Source organism: Lagopus leucura, unplaced genomic scaffold, assembly GCF_019238085.1.
Source record: "Lagopus leucura isolate 7727_CA_CO unplaced genomic scaffold, USGS_WTPT01 Super-Scaffold_100106, whole genome shotgun sequence".
NCBI classification, from domain to species: domain Eukaryota; kingdom Metazoa; phylum Chordata; class Aves; order Galliformes; family Phasianidae; genus Lagopus; species Lagopus leucura.
In genome coordinates this window covers 319,672-338,169 of record NW_024962325.1, presented here as the reverse complement: position 1 = coordinate 338,169, position 18,498 = coordinate 319,672, and the positions used below count along the sequence as shown (strand labels likewise).

The window sequence follows — 18,498 nt, the reverse complement described above, 5'->3', positions numbered from 1 at the left end:
ATCTATCATCTGTATCTCAGTACTTCTGGAAATTGTTTCATTTGTTTGTTTTTAGGGTCTATAGAGAAGATAAGCAGGTTTTCTCAGTATCTCTGGGGTCAGCGAAGCATCGTGTAACGGCTGCCTCTCAAACTGCAGAAACCTTCTGCATTGAATCTCCTGGGTGATAATCTGTTATCCGGTCTGTCCCACAGTGATGGATGAGAGTTGTCTTCCCTGCAAGTTGGGAATACGTTGTGTATTTTGAGGAACACAGAGCAAACTTTATGAACAGCACTCAGAAAAGAAAAACCCTCTTTATAATGTCAGAGATGAAACCAATGGGAAGTTATAGTACTTGAATTCACTCAAAGCAGGCAATTATGCAACAAATTCCACAAACGTTGTTCTCTTTTAGTTTCTGCTCTAAGAAGTGGTGGTTGTATTACATAGAAACCAGCACTCCTGAAGGGAGTTTTTCTCCCTTTTATTTTTCTAGCAGGGAGTAGAGTTGCAAAACTTCCCCTCAGCTCAGAGGTATTTCTCCAAATGACGTATTTTCAGCTGTGGTCATTGGTGGTTTGGAAGGCACTGCCATTGAGATTTAGCCTTGAGCTGTTGGTTCCTGTCCTCTCTTTGTCCTGGTGTTTTCCAGCCCCTTAGGAGCTGGAAATGCTTTTCTTAGCATTTCTGTGCTGCTTGTCTGCCACAATATTGGAGCTAGAAAAGCCTTTCTTGTTTCAGCTCTGTGTTTGTGCTAATTCCAAAAGCAGTCATGAAAAAGGCTGGTGGAACAAACAATAGCTGATTTACTTGGTTAATTTAAATGGCACAGAGTGGGTAGCACAGGGCGGCTGCCTCTGTGCTCCAGCAATCATGCTGGGAGGTCTGCAGCACCATTACATGCTATTATTACTTTCTGGATAATGTATACATTTTCTCTATAACAATTTTTTCTCCTTCATTTTTCATAAGAGCTGGCACTAGATTAATGGTTAAGCCATAGAAGAAAGGTAACGCCATGCCAGTCTGATTTATTGACCACTTAGTGCTGATGAAGCTGCAAACTAGAGTCAGACAGATGTTACAGTGGCATTTTTCTTTTTCAAAACTAGCAGCTTTTTGTGTTTTTAACCATTTCTTGCACTGACTTCTGCCTGTCCTACAATGCTAGGAGTACTGGGACAAGTCCTTCCATGACCCTAAGGAGAACCTCCTCAGGACAGGATGCCTTGGGGCTCAGCGTGCCAAGCAGACTTGCCCAGTTTGGGGACAGATGGCCACAACTTTGCTTCTGACTTGAGGGAAGCCAAGTAGCTCTGTTGAGGCTGTTTGAATGAAATCACTGACAGCTTTCTGACGGGCACGTTCCCAGCCTGCAGTGTCTGTCTGAGGGCTCCCTGCAAGGCTTCCCTTCCGCCCAGCTGCAAGGTTTCTGAGATGCACATCCAACGTGCTGGCATGTTTCCTGTATGGCAGTTGCCTTCACTATGGACAGAGCAGGTTTGGTGCACCCAGAGCAAGCCAGTTCAATAGGGGCAAGTGAGAGGCTCGACTCAGAGCAAAGTTATGACAGTAAGATGTCTCATCAGTTTCTGACTTACAGGCGTGTGCACACAGGCAAATATGGGGGCTGCGTATCGTGAAAACCACAATCCATAGCATCATAGGATGGTTTATGTTGGAAGGAACTTTAAAGATCATCCAGTTCCAACTCCCTGCCATGGGCACCAGACCAGACCCCATCCAGCCTGGCCATGAGCACCTCCAGGGATGGTAACAGGAACGTGTTGAGTTTTCTGATGAGAGTTTTCAAAAATGTGTATTCTCTTAATTTCTGTCAGAACACTTTAGTTTACTGCGTAGAACGGCATTTGAGACGGCCTTGCTGTGCCAACCTTGCAGTCAAGTTTTAGATATAGACACTGTGAACAAACCTGTTGGCTCTGTGTTTATTTTATATGCTTTTAATGTCCTGTTATACAAAGTCTAGTGCCAACCCACTGCTGCAGCAGGTTGGGAAGCTCTGCCCCTGAACTGGTGATGAAAACTCCCTCTCACCTGAAATAAGGCTGGCTGCAATGCGTCCTTCTGCTCTTCTTCACAACTTCCCTGAGTGCAAAGAGATGTCTTTCCATGAAATCTCTGAAGCATATTACCTTTTATTACTTCATCATCTAAGTCACTAATTAAGTTAAATTAGCTGACGGAGACTATTTGGGTGTATAGGTAATGGTTTTTATTATCTGGATCTTTTCTGAATTGCACATGAGGACAGTTGTGTGCTGAGGCTTCTTACTGTGCTCCAGTGCTGCTCAGGCTCCCCTTGGCCGGGTGCCTCCACGTTGAGCTCCATCTCTGTGGGTTTCAGAACGGAGTGCTCCCATCAGCTCACCTCTGCAAGCAAATGATGGATCGAGTTCCCAGTGCTGCTCAGAATGGGGCTCTAACATAATTAATGAAACATTAGAGTTTTAATTACAGCATTATCCTATTTATTTTTATAAATAATTCCAAAGCAGTCATTTAAGTTTGTGAACTTAGGAGTAAATGACTTAAGGGAAAGAAATCAGCTTCTCAATCTCATTATTATCTATTGCACAGCATCCCAGGGATGCTGTTGGGAAGCTGGCTGAGCTGTGTCTGTAGATGTGATGATGGTTTATTTACAGGCACTGTGGTCACGCGGTGCTGAGCTCCTGCTGGAATCTCCCCTCTCAGTGGGACGGCGCTGCAGAGCATCAGAGCAGCACTGCGTTTCCTTTCTCTCCCTCAGCTCCTGTAAGAAGTGCATTGGGAAGGAGAGTGGAGCATTAAAGAACTTGTGGGAGGAACCACCCTGCACTGGCCCCAGCATTAGTTTGCAGCAGTGCTACTAAAGACACCGTCCCCTCCAGTCCCAACCTTCTGCAAATTGCTGTTTTCATCGCAAACCTGCAAATTCTTCAAAAGACAAGGAATTACAGGCTGGTCTGAGAAGGACCTTGGGGGCACTCTGCCATACTGTAGCCCCTTTAGCCAACCTCTTCCCTCCCTCTTTCTGCAGCTGTTCTAAGAAATGTGGCTCTTACTGATGCTTACAGGTGAACTTCCACGTATCTGAAATAATCTGATGTGGACTGAAACTTTTTCCGTATCTTTTGCAAGAACAGCTGTGATCTCAAGGGAACCTGGTACATCATGCAGTCTAACCATGATGCTCTCTGTCCTCATTTTCATTGGGAAAGCAAGTCCAGAGAGCACCAAGTCAGGTAGAGGTCCAACTATGTAACCTGTGTTCTCTGCTCTCCCTGTAGAACCCAGACATCGTGTTGGTGCACTACCTGAATGTTCCTGCCATTGAGGACTGTGGAAAACCCTGCGGCCCTATCTTGTGCTCAATAAATACAGACAAGAAAGAATGGGCAAAATGGACAAAAGAGGAACTCATTGGACAGCTCAAACCCATGTGTGAGTATCTGGGTTATATTTTTCTTCTCCTTGGATGATTAATTTAGAGTACAGTGCCTCTCCCTGCCACTGACCTCTCTGAAGGAGTTATTTGTCACCATCAAATCCGACTTGCATCTGCATGCACTTTCTTCCTCATGTATTTTATCCATGTATCAGCTGTCAATTCTTTCCGCATCAAAGTTTTTACTGAGCACCCATTTACGTTCTATGAGAGCTGCCTAGACTGTCCCAAAAGGGATTATGGTTAAGCTCCCCTCAGCACACTCCATGCTATGGAAGAAGTATACCTGCAGTCTCATGTTTTTTACATGCCACTTCTAGGTATCTACTCACTCTCAAAGGGCCTTTGCTACAGTATCAGCAAGTAGGGGTCCCTGAAGGGCCCTCTGTGTTTGTGTTTTCTATGTCAGATCAGAATTGGTTGCTGCCATTTATAGGAGGGCTCTGTGGAGCTGAGTATCTTTATCAGCAAGGTGTACCTGCTGTGAGATGCCTTTCAAGTGCCAACTGTCAAAGGGAAATTCCTGTTGAAGTAAATCTACTTCCTATCCACACAACAAAACTGGAGTCAGATGGTTTGGTGATGCAGAACTTCCTTGCAGTCACCCACAGGATGAGTGTTATACTGTCCAGCTCCCCTGTTCAATGTGGTTTGAAGCTCAAGCTTGTTCTTGAAAGCCCACTTATAGATTTCAGGAATTTCTCCAAATCCCATCTGAAAAAGTAGTGGATAGGATGTATTTCAGGATGGATATCATTCACCATTGTTCTAAACTCTGCAGTGTAAATTAAGGCTGCTAAGGTGTGTAAGGAAATGTGTCCTGCACACTGCAACTCTGTGCACCTCATGCATCCACCTTGAAGCACAGTATTTTTTAAACATCAATGATATTGTATGGATATATTTTCCCTTGGAAAATATGTCTGAAAATGGATGTGGAGTTGTGCAATGAAAGATAGACTAGGCATAAAGGGAGGTCTCTAATCAAGAGAGCATTAATTGTCGGAGCTGCAGTACCAAATCTAGGTGCTTAATGTGAAGCAACAGTACCAAGTCTGCTTCTGTCCCGCACCCCTTCCCCAGCAGAAATTGGTTTCGTGTCCACTGCTGTAAATGCCACTCGCCTCACCAACCAATTTCACTTTCTCATAGATGCCCGAGGTACAGAAGCAAGGTAATTTCCTCGTGCAAACAAAACCCCATTTCTTTTTTTGCTCCCCTGTATTTCTTTTCCATGAAAAGTTGAAGTAGAGAAAGCAAGCAGGAAAGAAGGAAAGGAAAAAAAAAAAAAAAAAAAAGCAAAAAGCAAAAAACCAACACATCTGCTAAACAGAATATTGCCCTGGGACAGATAAAGCTTAGACAGAAATCCAAGATGTTGAAAGGATAGCTGAGACTGAACAAGAGCCTCAACATTAAACAGGAGGGGAAGCAGCAGCCTGTTTGGGGGAGAGGAAAAAAAAAAAAAAAAAAAAAAGCTTGTATTGCATCAAGAAAATTATGTGAAAACTACAGCGAACTAGCTGTAAATTTAATAACACTTGGCTTTTTTTATGTCTCAGGAAGGAAGAGTGAAATTCTGCACAATTATTCAGAGTATGTATGCAAGTACACGTCTCTGCTTATGGATACGTATCCAGGGAAGCACATCCTTGGAAATGCAGCTACTATAAAAGCATTATATTCTGATCAGACTTAGAGAGGACACACATAACCATGTTCAGGGAACATGGAGGGACACGTTTGCCAAGAAGCCATTGGATTTCTTTCCACTATTGGGTGTGCCATGAAATTAAGGAGGCAAGCATATTGGTTTCATTGCATTTCCACATCAGTCACATTCTTTCAAAGAGTTCAGTTTGATTGCCTGATGTTTCCAAATTTCTCTGCCTTAAAGCTCATCTGTCAGTGACCTTGTGACTTCCTTTCCTTCCCATGTTGTGTCTCAGTTTCATTCCCCCAGACTTTGAAGTTGTGTGAGATCTCCTGTTGATTTGTTTTCTTAAGAGTTTCACATTCAGTACACCGTAGTGATGGAGAAGCCAGGCTGTGCTCAAAGCGCTGAGGCTCAGCGCTGTATCTGCAGGGAGATTTTTGTATCCTGATTCAGACAATGAACGTCCCAGAATTAGGAGATGCTGATGCTAGGTCTGCCTTTAGGCACAGTGCTTCTTCCTCATCCAAGGTCAGGGACAGCATTCAGTTCTTATTTTGGGAGGCACCCTTCAGGACGTTTGTGCAAAATGAATAGTTGACATTCTGTGGGAGCTTTGAGTCATTCAGTGTGCCTGATAGGAGGAGTGAGCCTCAATGTGGGACTGCTTTCCTGTTTTCCTCTTCTCTTGTGCCCTGCTGTAGTCTTGCTTTGAGATTTCTCTGAACAGATCAGCAGATGTCCTTTCAGGCATCTGGTGGTAAAAGCCAAATGCAGAGTTCAGCACAGCTGAATTCAGTATATAAACTCCATGTGATCAGCAGGTTGTTGGCCAGCTGATACTGAGGCTTCTCCAAATCATCCCCTTCTGCCTTTCACGTCCCTCAGCTGGCAAAGTGTGTTACAGACTTGCAGCCAATGCTACCTTGCCATCCTCATTTCACATCTGCTATTGTAAGACCTGTCTTTCCCTCCTCCCCCCGCCCCCCCCCCCCAAAAAAAAAAAACAACTTTTTTCATTTCTCTGCTGCTTGCAAACGGATCGCTCCTGGACTGCACACAACCACAGCTGAGGCAGTGGAGGTTCCTTGTGGTACTGGTTGAACTTCAATGCCTTTGGGCATTTCACATCTCACATCCTCAGAGGCTGTCCTGCATGCATCAATGAAGCAGCAGAGACTCACGGAGGTGACCTGAAGCTGCATCCCTGCTGCAAATGGGAGGGAGGGCACTGAGCCCAGTGTGGGGTTTGACAAGTGATAATGGGCACAGAGGTGATGTGAAGAATTGAGTTGTTGGGTTCTTGTTGCGTGGTTGTTTTTTTTCTAGGCTGACTTAAATTTATATTCAATTTCATTAGCAGCTTAGGATCATTTACACTTAAAAGATTAATTGTTCTATCAAGGATGATTTCCATCATTTCCCATCCATTTGTCGGAGCTATGAGGTGACCCCCGATGGAAGCTGGAGCTTCCGTGACCTCTTTACCAAACACTGCTTCTCCCAGAGCGGGTTTTACCAACAGAGCTGGAGATCCGCGTGGAGAAGCCGAAGAATCCTCAAATGTGACGCGGACGGAGGAGCCCCATGTGCGCCTCGGCGCCTCCCGTGGGCCGGGCCAACCCGTTCCTTGTCGCGTGCTGCCACCTGGCGGCCGGCGGGAGCGCTGCAGCTCCGCGCGGGGAGCAGCCCGGAACTTGAGGCGGCTGCGTGTGAAAATTTGCGTGTGCGAATGTCGGTGTGAGGGCGGGCAGAGCGGCGGCCCGGCGGTTCTCTCTGGAGGTAACAGAACCGCGTGGGCGAAACGTGGCGGGTGGCAGCCCGGCCCACGGCGGAGGGGTTGGAACTTGGTGACCTCTGAGGTTCTGTGATTCTGTGCCGCCTCCCATTAGCTGTTAAATATCCGCATGTGAGCAGGCGTTCGAGGAGGGGTTTCATTCTATTGGAAGGACTATAAGGCACAGCTAAGAGTGAACCTGTGCAGAGACGGGCAAATTCAGTGAGCAGTGTTAAGAAATGGGAAACACGAGTTCACCTGCATCCCCAGCAGCGAGGCTCAGGAAATCTTGCTGTGCAAGCAATGAAGGGGGAAGAGGAGGGCTGGAAAATCAAAGCAGAATTGTATGTGGGTGTCCAGAAGAGGTAAATCTAATGAAATAAATCTGATGAAATGTTGACCTGCTCCACGCAGGCAGCAGTATCGTTATTCAAAAAACAAGTGGCAGACCCTTGTTATCAAAAAGAGGCGAAGGATCAGCAGCTGAGCTGTAGGGAACGGAGAGCGGCGTGGACAGCATGGAGACCATGAGAAACACTGAGTAAAGGATAGGATATTCCCAAGAAGACTCATTGTTTGGAGAACTTCTTTGTGAATATTACTGATAGGTTTAGGAAGATCAAAAGCTTTGGCTTCTGCTTGATTCTTGCGGTAGGCAAACGATGGAACTTTGTTACAGTGGAAGGAACTGAAAATAACAGGCATGGCACTGTAGATATCCAGCCATAAAACTGTCTGTTGCTTTTCAGCTTCCAGCTCACAGCTTGATTCAGGTCCAGCAGGGAACCATCATGAATACACAAACCACGAGATACAATCACTGGTCAGATTTGCTCTCTTTAACGCAGTGCTCATCACTGGATTTAGTCATAGTGGGAAGCAGGCTCTGATACACTGCTGTGAAACAGAACTTCTGTATGCAGCAGTCTGAGCTTCTGCAGCAAATAATTTCTGAAGTAACCAGAGATAACACTGCTAAGTTTCTCAGTAGCAATTACAGTTCAGTAACTTTATATAACCAAAAACTTTAGTGCAGTTTAATCTCATTTTCAGTGTTTTTATTATTATTTTTTTTTTTTTACAAAGCTGCTGTTTGAACATTTCTTGTTAAGCTTAACATCACATGTGACAGAATAATGTATTGAGAATAATAAAATGGATGTGAGTGCAGGAACTGGAGCAGGAAGCATGTGTGAACTGAACCTTCCACGTCATAACAGACACTGAGCCTTAGGAGGAAAGGCAAAATGTGAGCGTGCTATAAAGCAAAATCTGGTGGGTACAATAACGATAAAAGTGGTTGTCAAGCAAGCATAGAGGGACTCATTACTAAACCAAGTGCAACACTTTAAATAGTGATAGGAGGAAAAATACTTGTAAACCTTATTTACAGCATTTCTGCAAGTTTCTCATCTCAGCCAATAAAAATGCAAACTCTGATATAGAACTGGAGTGAGGTGAGATGCTGTGAGGCAGTGTAACATCAGTGGGTGATGAGGAAGTGTAACAACAGATGATTAAAAAGGCAGACCTAGGAACCCTGTCCCACTGGCTGCTCATGACATACGGAAGGGCCCAGGAGAAGAATAGGACATTTCACATGCCATCTTTACTCTGGCAGTGTTCTCAATAAGTGTTGTGAACAGGCCCTCGTTTTCTTCTGACTTTTTTGCATGAAGCAATTTGCTGAAGGGGAGCCTGCGGGTCTTCCTGGCTGTGAGGTGAGGCTCAGCCCTGCATGCTGTCAGCATTCCATGCTATCGATTTGTGGATGTCACTGTGCAGGGATCTGTGAGTTGAGAGGTGAAGTCAGTGGGACTCAACTTTGGCAGGGCTTTCTGGCTTAGTGTTTTAGATTTTAGAAGAAATCTGCTTTTCCAGAGTATGACAAAGGCATTGGAAAAAAAAGCTTTTCAAGCCTAACCTGTCAGGAAAGGAACGCCATGAGAACTGTGCTGCCAACAGCCAGCACGTGGCAAGGTGTTCGCTGAGCCCTACTGCACATGCAGGGTGTGCACGCAGTGTGCCCCTAACATTGCTTAGAGAAAGACAAAATAAGGGTGTAAAGTGTTCCTTACAATGCATTGCTTTACTTCAATGAAGCACAAGTACTCTATTGTTGCTTCTGGATTTTTTAATGCATTTGGGAAGTCTTGGATAGGAAACCAAGAAAGTGGTAAACCAATAACCATTGCTGTTGCTTTACATAGGTCTCATCAGCTCTGAGTAAAATCAGCAGGAGAGGCTTTCTGCTCTTCTTTTGGGATGACTTCTGATGTTTCCTGGTGTGTTTTTGAAGTTCCTGATGAGTTTTTCTGTTCCCTTTCCAGTTCATGGTATTAAGTGGACGTGCAGCAATGGAAACAGCAGTTCAGGGTTCTCAGTGGAGCAGCTGGTGCAGCAGATCCTCGATAGTCACCAGACCAAACCGCAGCCTCGGACACACAACTGTCTCTGCACTGGTACCTTGGGTGAGTGCCACGGGAGGGCAGGACGTGCTTGCAGCTTAACGCAGGCTTGGAATGGGTTTTGCAGCACAAAAATGCTGTATTGTGAAATGTTGAGACCCAATGAGTGTAGAGGCAATAGAAGATTTAAGAAAAAAAAAAAATGCATCTGGAATTTCTGTTTTAAAAAAAAAAAAAAAAAAAAAAAAACCACCACAAAACCAACAGCAAACACTTTGTGCTGTGCCCTCTGTGTGTGATTTGCTTAGAAAGGTGCGTTCTCTTCTGCATGCTTCAGAATTTATTGTTCTGACAACATTACCCTCAGAAACTGTTGCCCTGCAGCCTGCTTTGCTGGAGAAGGGCTCAGGTGGTTACTTACAAGGCTGCACTGGAATAAGACAGGTTTTATTTAATTACCATGAAGACATGAGAGATTTCTCTCCTGTTAAAAAAGATGGGTTTGTTTGGAGACTAGAATGGCAGGAAGCAGCATCCTGAGTGTTAGAGCTTTGCACAGCAAGTAGGAAGAAGAATTTTTCTTTTTTCCATCTCATCTGCTCTATAGCCAGTCCTTCCTACTACTTTGGTCAAGTAAAATATATCATATACTAATTAGTCTTCAGAGAAATTTATAAAGGAAAGCTGTCTGTGCTTCAAAGGGTTTATTTTTTTCTGCTTTTCTGGGCAGTTGTGTTATACAATTGAGGTTTTTAAGTAAGAATGATGACCTCTGAAATACCTGGGTTTGGATTAAAATTCAAGCCTGAAGGCTCAGCATTTGATCCAGGTTTGCAGATCTGAACACGAATCCTTTTATGCTTCCCTTTGATGTTTTGTCTTGTGCTAAGTCTGCCGCCTGGTTTTTAACATAACAGTATCACTTTGTTTTGCAAAGGCTGGCACATTGACACACACATCCCCAGTTCTTTGCAGTCATAGGCAAAGACTGCAGAGTGAAAGCTTCTCATGTTCCTGTTGGTCTCTATACCTAGGAGAATAGAGAGATTTAATACTGCATTTAGTCTGTCCTGAACTACTTTGAGTGACCTGATTCAAATCTTGAGTGCATAAAAGAAAAGTTCCCCTTCAAGGGCAAGGAACAAAAGGGTTGGCAAATTAGAGCGCCTATGCGGACACTTTGTGTTGCCTAGAAGATGGCATTCATAATTGTAGCCATTAGCTACAGGGAGCTTCTTTTCCCCATTAGTCATTGTACAGTACAATAGTTGTTGTTCTTACCTCATTCTAGGGAAAATGAACCGTTAAAGAAGCACACCTCAATGGCTGGGCTGTTCTTTAAGCAACAAATGCCATTCTTGCACTGGAGTTTGTGGATAGGACACTTTCCAGAAAGAACAGTTTACCTCAGACTGCCCGATTTCCGCATTTGCAGAACAGGGCCTGCAAGGCAGAAACTGTCTGCCGTAGCTGACAGACTTACTTTGCAGACTTTGCCCATGTTAAATAACTGAAATTTGGCACAGATGCTGATTCCTTTCCTCTTTATTTGTTATCAGGGCAGAAAGAAGTAAGGTGAGGGTAGGTGCTATGTGTGGTGAAGCTAAGTGTGCACGTGTTCCTGTTCCGAGGTTTGTCGTTGTGCACAATGGATCTATGTGTCAGATGGAGGGGAAGCTGTACACGTGGCATGAGCAAGAAATCACTTCCACGGTGCCACTTGCTCTCTCCATCCCTCACACAAGCACCTAAGCATGGCTTTCCTTTACTACAGCCGTAAGACAGGCAACCAGCATGGGTTTAATTTTGTGCTTACTGAACCACCAATGTTGTTTTCTGGCACAGGGGCAGGAAGCAGTGTGCATCACAAGTGTAACAGTGCCAAACACCGCATCATATCACCAAAGGTCGAACCAAGGACAGGTGGGTACAGCACTCATTCAGAGGTACAAAATAACGATGTCTCTGAAGGCAAGAACGAGCACAGTCATGGCAAGGCCTCCAGCCGGGAGAAGAGGAATGGCAAAGTGGCAAAACCGGTGTTGCTCCATCAAAACAGTACCGAGGTTTCTTCCACCAACCAGGTTGAAGTCCCTGACACAACCCAGAATTCTCCTGTGTCCATCAGCAGTGGATTAAATAGCGATCCAGATATGGCGGATAGCCCAGCAGTCACTGGTGTGTCCAGCATGGCTGTAGCATCAGTTATGGGAAGCCTGTCACAAAGTGCCACAGTGTTTATGTCAGAAGTCACCAGTGAGGCTGTGTACACCATGTCACCCACCTCCGGCCCGAATCAACACCTTCTGTCCTCAGATGCGGCTGCACAAGGGCTGGTACTTGCTGTGAGTTCTGATGGACACAAATTTGCTTTTCCAACAACAGCCAGTTCAGAGAGCTTGTCCATGCTACCCAGCACCGTCTCCGAGGAACTTGTGCTCTCCACAACTTTAGATGGAAATAGAAAAATTCCAGAAACCACCATGAATTTTGACCCAGACTGTTTTCTTAATAACCCCAAGCAAGGGCAGACTTATGGTGGAGGGGGTATGAAAGGTGACAGCATCAGTACCAACATAAGGCAGTCACCCACCGCAGAACGTAGCTTCAACTTCAGTACAACCCTCACGAAGGAAATCAAAACGGAGGACACGTCTTTTGAACAACAGATGTCCAAAGAAGCATTTTCCTCCACTTCTGCATCTAACACTCTCACCCTCACTACTGGTTCAGGTTTGCTTCCATCTGGAGGGGGTCTGAGCCCAAGTACCACCTTGGAGCAGATGGACTTCAGTGCCATTGACTCCAACAAGGACTATTCTTCTAGCTTCAATCAGACCGTTCAGAGCCCTCACGTTCATCAGACCCCTTCCCCCAGCTTCTTTCTGCAGGATGCCAGCAAACCTCTTCCCCTTGAGCAAAACACCCACAACAACCTGAATGACACAAGTGGCTCATTTGTGAATACAATAGGAATCCCCAGTGTGAAAACAGAGTCCCCATCCCAAACCACTTCCAACTGCAATGGCACGGTGGAAACCAGAATAGAGTCCACCTCTTCTCTCCAGCTCATGCAGTTCCAAGCAAATTTCCAGGCTATGACTGCAGAAGCTGAAGTTCCCATGGAGACCTCCCAGCAGGCAGAAGGGAATGAAAATCTACTTAAATCAGGGGATCTTCAAGCCTGCAGCACAGAACACTACTTGCAACCTGAGACCAATGGAGGTATCAGGAATGGGAACAATCTCCCTATTCTCCAAGGAAACATGGTACAAGGACTCTATCCTGTGGCCCATCCCAGCTTAAATAACTCCTCCAACATGGAGCTTAACTTGGACCACTTTGACATCTCCTTCAGCAACCAGTTTTCTGATCTAATTAATGATTTCATATCTGTGGAAGGTGGGAGCAATGCCCTCTATGGACACCAGTTGGTGTCAGGTGACAGTGCCGGACTCTCTCAGCCTGAAGACAGTAACAGAACAACCTACAACCAGGCTGAAATGTGCATTCCTTGCTGCAGTCCTCAGCAAGCCAACATGCAGCTCAGCAGCACAGAGAATGGAGCCAGCACGATGGCATACATGCATGTGGCTGAGGTGGTCTCGGCAGCTGCAGCACAAGGCACTTTGGGGTTGCTACAGCAGAGTGGGCGCTTGTTCATGGTGACAGATTATTCACCAGAATGGTCTTACCCTGAGGTAAGTCAGGGCTTTTAGTCCTTAACCTTTACTGCCTTATCCTTACTTGCTTTGTTAATAGCAGCTCCAATAACTGTTTTGTTAAAGCTTTGACAAGGTTTTAAACACATTTATCTTAGAAGAAAGAGCATCCGAGGCCATTTGCATGTCTCAGTGTACTTTTAATTAAGCACTCTGTCACCCTGACAGGGCCTTTTCTTCACCTAGAAACGTCTGAACAGAAATGTTTTGTTTCATTGAAAGGCCAAGTATTCCCGTGCACTACTGTGTACAGCCTTACTGCACTGAACTGCGTGTGATGGATCTTGCTAATGATGCAAAGTAGTATTTATCCTATGTCAGGTGTATGTCCTGGCACAGCTCTGCAGTCTGTTCCTTCCTGCTCACGTGTGTGAGAAGAGGAGCACTCCCATCACGGCATGGTGAATGTCCTGGTGGTGCCCAGCTCCACGCTGAGCCTCAGGGAGGAGGCACAAGGACTGTGGGAGGAACTCAACCGTACTTCTGCAGATCTGTGCTGGATGCAGCTGGTGCCTTTCCCACCAGCAGGAGAGGCGGATGCCAAAGCCTTGCACTGTGTGGCTGACACAGCACTACTGAGACCCATGTCAGGGCAGGGAGAGAGATCTAGGACAGGTTCCAGTTGCTAAAGTTGGGGTTGAAGGACCCCCTCGTACCCCTGCTTTGCACAGCCCCTTCAGGGACACCCCTTGTGACCATGCTTCCTTTTTTAACCAATTTCTCAATACCCAGTAAAGTGCAAGGTGTATCACTGCCAGCAGGAGGAGGGAACAGAGCAAGTGAAGAGAAACAGAGATGCTCTGTTATGGAATGCTGTTTGCATTTCCCCTATAGTGTAAGGTTTGGTGGCCAGAGAAGGGCACCACGAGGTGTCCCAAAGGCTGCAGCTGCAGCAGCTGTGAGCAGAGCAGTCCTGGCAGGGCAGGTGGATGGAGGTACTCAGGCTCTGCAGAGCGCTGGGATGTTGCTGGCTACTGGTGCCAAAGATCTGTATCTGCCCTCATGAGTTTGTTTGCGGTTTAACCATTTTGGTGCATGGTCCTCTCTGGATAGGGCTTTCTTCATGATGCTCCCTTTTTTTCCCCTCTGCTCACTGTAGGGAGGAGTGAAAGTTCTAATCACTGGTCCATGGCAAGAAGCCAGCAATAATTACAGCTGTCTGTTTGATCAGATCTCAGTGCCTGCATCTTTAATTCAGCCAGGAGTACTGCGCTGCTACTGCCCAGGTAAGGAATGGCTCTCCTACAGCTGGTGGCTTCAGAGGAAGTTCTTGACTTTCAATACATGCAGAATAACTGATCCTTGCTTGCTACTTGAAATGCTGTGAAGTTGGTTAATTTTGGAGCACATGGGATCCTACCTCATGCCAAAAGAACCTATTGTATGGCTCCTAAATGTGTTTTAAAGCCTGCCTGTTTTAAAATGCAGATTGACATTTTGGACTCTTCAGTTGTATAGTCACAAAAATATTGCTGAGTGCACCCTCTGCTCTCGTTTCATCTGCTGCCAGGCTGCCCGTGGGGAGTTCACCGACAGCGTTGTACTTTGGCATTTCTGCAGGGAGGTCACTGTCTCACCACTCGTTCTTCTCTTTTAGCTCATGACACTGGGCTCGTGACTTTGCAAGTTGCCTTCAACAATCAGATCATCTCCAATTCTGTGGTGTTTGAATACAAAGCCAGAGCTCTGCCAACCCTGCCTTCCTCCCAGCATGACTGGCTGTCTTTGGATGGTAAGAAGTGCATGATATTCTTTAGCTAAGCTCACCAAATGGTAGAACTGTGAATGAAAGGAGCAGCCCCTGGTATGGGAGAGGGACGCAGGGGGCTGAGGCTGAGTCGTGGGGAAGGTCTGTTACTCAGCACTCCATTAATCAAAGCCCTCTTCCTGTTGACAGAAAAAAACATGAGTTATCAGAACAGAACTCTGTTAGCTTGATGTCAGCACTGAGGGATGGGAATGTGGGCTTGAGATTTATGTGATAGCTGTGCTTGCAAGTGTTACATTTGGGCACACCCCTGAAACACATTTTGTAGAGGAGAGATGGGAAGAAAGATAGTAGAAGAGCATGGGAGCCTGGAACAGCGGGCTGGAGGAACTGAATATCCCCACTTACCTGTGCCCACTGGTGCTCCTTCTAAAAGCTATTGGAGAAAATGAGAAGTCAGTACAGCCTGCAAGGAGGCAACAGATCTGCTGGCTGGTCTGTTATTTCTGTCCTACTGCATGAAATTCATTGATTTTCTTTGAGAAGTCGCCAAGGTGACAATTTGAACAAGATGGGCAGGGCCTTCATTTCCCTTCCTGAGTGTGATTGCTGGAGCAGCTTCCAACTCAGAGCAAGGAGATCTAAGGAAAAGAGCTGGTTTGTCTTAACAGACATGATAGGATGGAAAAGAACAAGCAATACTGCTTTTGTCTTTTTGCACCAGAGAGTCAACTGCTGCAGTGCTGCATTTTATGCACTCTTAGCAAAGTCCTTACATGTTCGTATTAGGTGACCCATTTGTTAAGTGCCTGCTTTCTCTGCTCTGTACAGGAGACAAATATGGTAGGGTCAGATCCGAAGTCTTCGGAGATTTCATTGCTGAGAAACTAACATTAGTGCTGCAAAGTGTTATACGAAAGAAATCACAGGAGCCGTTGTTTGCACTGGGCCGTACTGAAGACGAGCAGTAATGAGCTAATACACTGATTCTGTTTGTTGCTCAGTCAATTAACCTCATCTAATTTTGTCTGTGAGCTGCCAATGTAGTAACTGCAGTTCAGTCACAGAATCGTCACAGAATTGCATGCTCTGGGAAATCTGCTGTGGATGTATTACTTTGATAGGAGCTTGACTTCAAAACATTGCTGTAATCACAAAGATTTGAAACGTGTGTTACTGTGTTATTATTGCTGCACATACTTTGACAGACTCAGCAGATATGTAGAACTGATTGACGCCAAGGGGAGAAATACTGAATAGTTTTAAGCTTAATGCAGGCCAGCAGTGTGCAAATGTCGTCAGGCGGTGTTTGAAGGGATTTTGGTGGGCTCCTTCCTTCTGTCTGGGAAGCCTAGGCAGAAGAAGCTGCTCTCATTCAGACATCAGTTAGATGCTTCCTGTGTGCCGGCAGCAGCTGTGAGTCTGGGGCCATCACAGCCCCTGCTCGTCGGTGTGTGTGGATCATCGTGCGATCTCTCCAGCGCGGCGTGCAAAGGGGCTGCATCTTAAAGCTCTTCTTTGGTCCTTTCCTCAGTGCTGGTGGTTTGGAGGAGCTGCAGAAGGTGGCTGAGTGCTGCCTGCTTGTGTTGTCTGTGTGCTGGGGAGCGGGCAGGCTTTCCATGAGTGCTGTGATGTGGTGGAAGGGAGGGGGACTGCAGCAGTGAACAAAGTAGGGCATTGCTAACGGGGGGGGGGGGGGGGGGCGCTGCAATGCAGAGGCCCTTCAGGGAAAAAGACTGAATAGTTCTATGAACCATGAGCTATCAGAAGGCTCTGTCGTGGTGCACAGTGCTCTGAAAGCAGCAAATGATATTCTTTTTAATGGACAAGCAACATCTTTGCTTTTATTCTGAGAGTACAGATGTTAGTTCAGCTATAAGCTAATGTGAATTGATTCTACCAGTAGAATAAACACACAAATCCTCATCTTCTCTGTTTGCTCCTAATTGCACTGCATTAAATCCTTGTACTACTGCCGGTTCTGTCGTCTCGAGGGAAGGATGCTAAGGACTCTCCGCAGTCCCAAAATACAGACCAGGATTTTATTATCCTTTCTACTTAATCCGAAGGAACGCTCTGAGTTCCTTTGTGTTTGAATATTTCAGCTATGTGAGCACTGCAGGGTTAACAAACTCCACCGTACTGCAGAAATGGTGTCATCCCCAAATCCCTTTAAAATGAAGACAAAGACATGCTATGTAGGGGAGGTGTGCGCTGAGGTGACAGTAAATCAGCTGTCTTTTCTCAGCTCTGCAGATACCCGGAATGCTTTATCTTCAGCTTCTCTTCTTCAGGAGGAATCACAGCTCTGGAGAAGTTTCCAAGTTTCCAGCAGCAGGAAAAAAAGGAGCATGAAGGGATCTGTCTGCTCACTGGCGTGCATTGGTGCTCCTCCTGCCCCAAGCAGTGCCAGCAGATCCCCCTGTGCCCACACAGCACCTTAGTATGATCTGCTGCTGCTGCTTCCTCTTGTTTGCTGTTGGTAGAGAAGCGCTCTCAAGACAAATGAAAAGCAAACAAAACCCTTCTGACCTGAAGGGCAGAAATGAGAAAGGCTTTTTAGTACAGGCTTTCAGTGTGTTTGCTTCCCACTGCAGAATTTGCTGCTTTCAAAAGGCACTTGTAGAGACGGCGTTTGCTTGGCATGGGGTGTGATGGGGCATTTAGAGGGGGCCACTATGAGTTGCTCCTTGGGGCTGTGCTTATTATGCACCTGCAGGAAGGAAGTTGTGAAGGAATAAGTTAAATTGTCAAGGAGAATGTAAAAGTCTGGGTGGGGAACTGAGGGAGCTGAGGGTTTGGGTGTGCATAGGATGGGCAGAGCTGTGGTGGGAACTAAATGGCACTGATAGGAGGGAGCATGACAGGCAGCTCTCCCAGCCCGCTGGTGCTCAGTGAGCTCTGGCTGCCTTTCCCGGGTGGAAGATGCAGAAGTGTGGTGGCTTGGTGCTGTTGGTGTGACAACGGATGTATGCATGGCACCCAGGCAGCCCCCAGGCTGTGTGTGCGGAGCTGGTGGCGTCTTGTTCACCTGGACCTGATGCCTGTTTCTAGCATGGGAGTGTGTGAGATGGAGACGAGACTACCTTGCAGGCACCGTGTGCTCATACTGGTGAGGTCTGAAGATGCATGGAGGCTTTATCTGTTCCGTATTTTCATTGAGACTTGCATTTTTGGTCCCTTTACGTACAGCCAGGCAGCTCCCATACACCTGTTTCTGAAGGCTGCGTTCTGTTGCTCCGACTGCGTTTCACAGACTCTGTTTTCTGCTTCGCTGCGGTGGAGGCGTGGAGACGGGAGCGCTGCGGTTGCTGCCCGTCCCGAGGCTCCGACCGCTTGCCGGCGGACGCGCCGCGGTGCCCGGACGGCTCGGGACCGCGGGCCGCACGGCGCTCCTCGGGGATTTCACGCTGGCTTTTAACGACGCAAAGAAACCGTTAACGTTTCTTAGCTCCGCACGTCGGCCTCGGGGCGCCTACGGAGGGATGAGAGCCGCAGTGCCGGAGCTCGGCCGCTCGGCGCCGGCAGCGCCCAGCCCGGTGCTGGCGGTGATGTCACCGGGGCGGGGCGGGGCCCGGCGGTGCCGGGAGCGGCGCGGAGCGGGGCAGGGCAGGGCCGGGCCGCCGCCCGCGCCGCCGCACACAATGGAAGGCGGCGGCCGCAGCCTCCCGCCCGCCGCAGCCCCGGGCCGCCGCTGAGCGCCGCCGCGGGACGGGGCCCGAATCCCGCACCCCGCCATGGCGGCGCCGAGGGGCCCCGGCGTGGGCTGAGGGCGGAGAGCCGCGGGGCGGCGGAC

At 47.0% G+C, this 18,498-nt stretch overlaps 1 protein-coding gene across 2 annotated transcripts in view; it reads left to right on the top strand.

Annotated features, from left to right (window-relative positions):
- CAMTA1 (calmodulin binding transcription activator 1) overlaps window positions 1–18,498 on the top strand; it is a 203,854-nt gene that overhangs the window by 159,829 nt on the left and 25,527 nt on the right. For both annotated transcript variants that reach the window (XM_042887725.1, XM_042887728.1), the window contains 5 exons: window positions 3,276–3,429; window positions 9,195–9,335; window positions 11,118–12,973; window positions 14,094–14,220; window positions 14,592–14,726. In XM_042887725.1, the coding sequence (XP_042743659.1) occupies window positions 3,426–3,429; window positions 9,195–9,335; window positions 11,118–12,973; window positions 14,094–14,220; window positions 14,592–14,726 (2,263 nt within the window). In that variant the 5' untranslated portion in view covers window positions 3,276–3,425. The remainder of the gene's footprint in view (window positions 1–3,275; window positions 3,430–9,194; window positions 9,336–11,117; window positions 12,974–14,093; window positions 14,221–14,591; window positions 14,727–18,498) is intronic.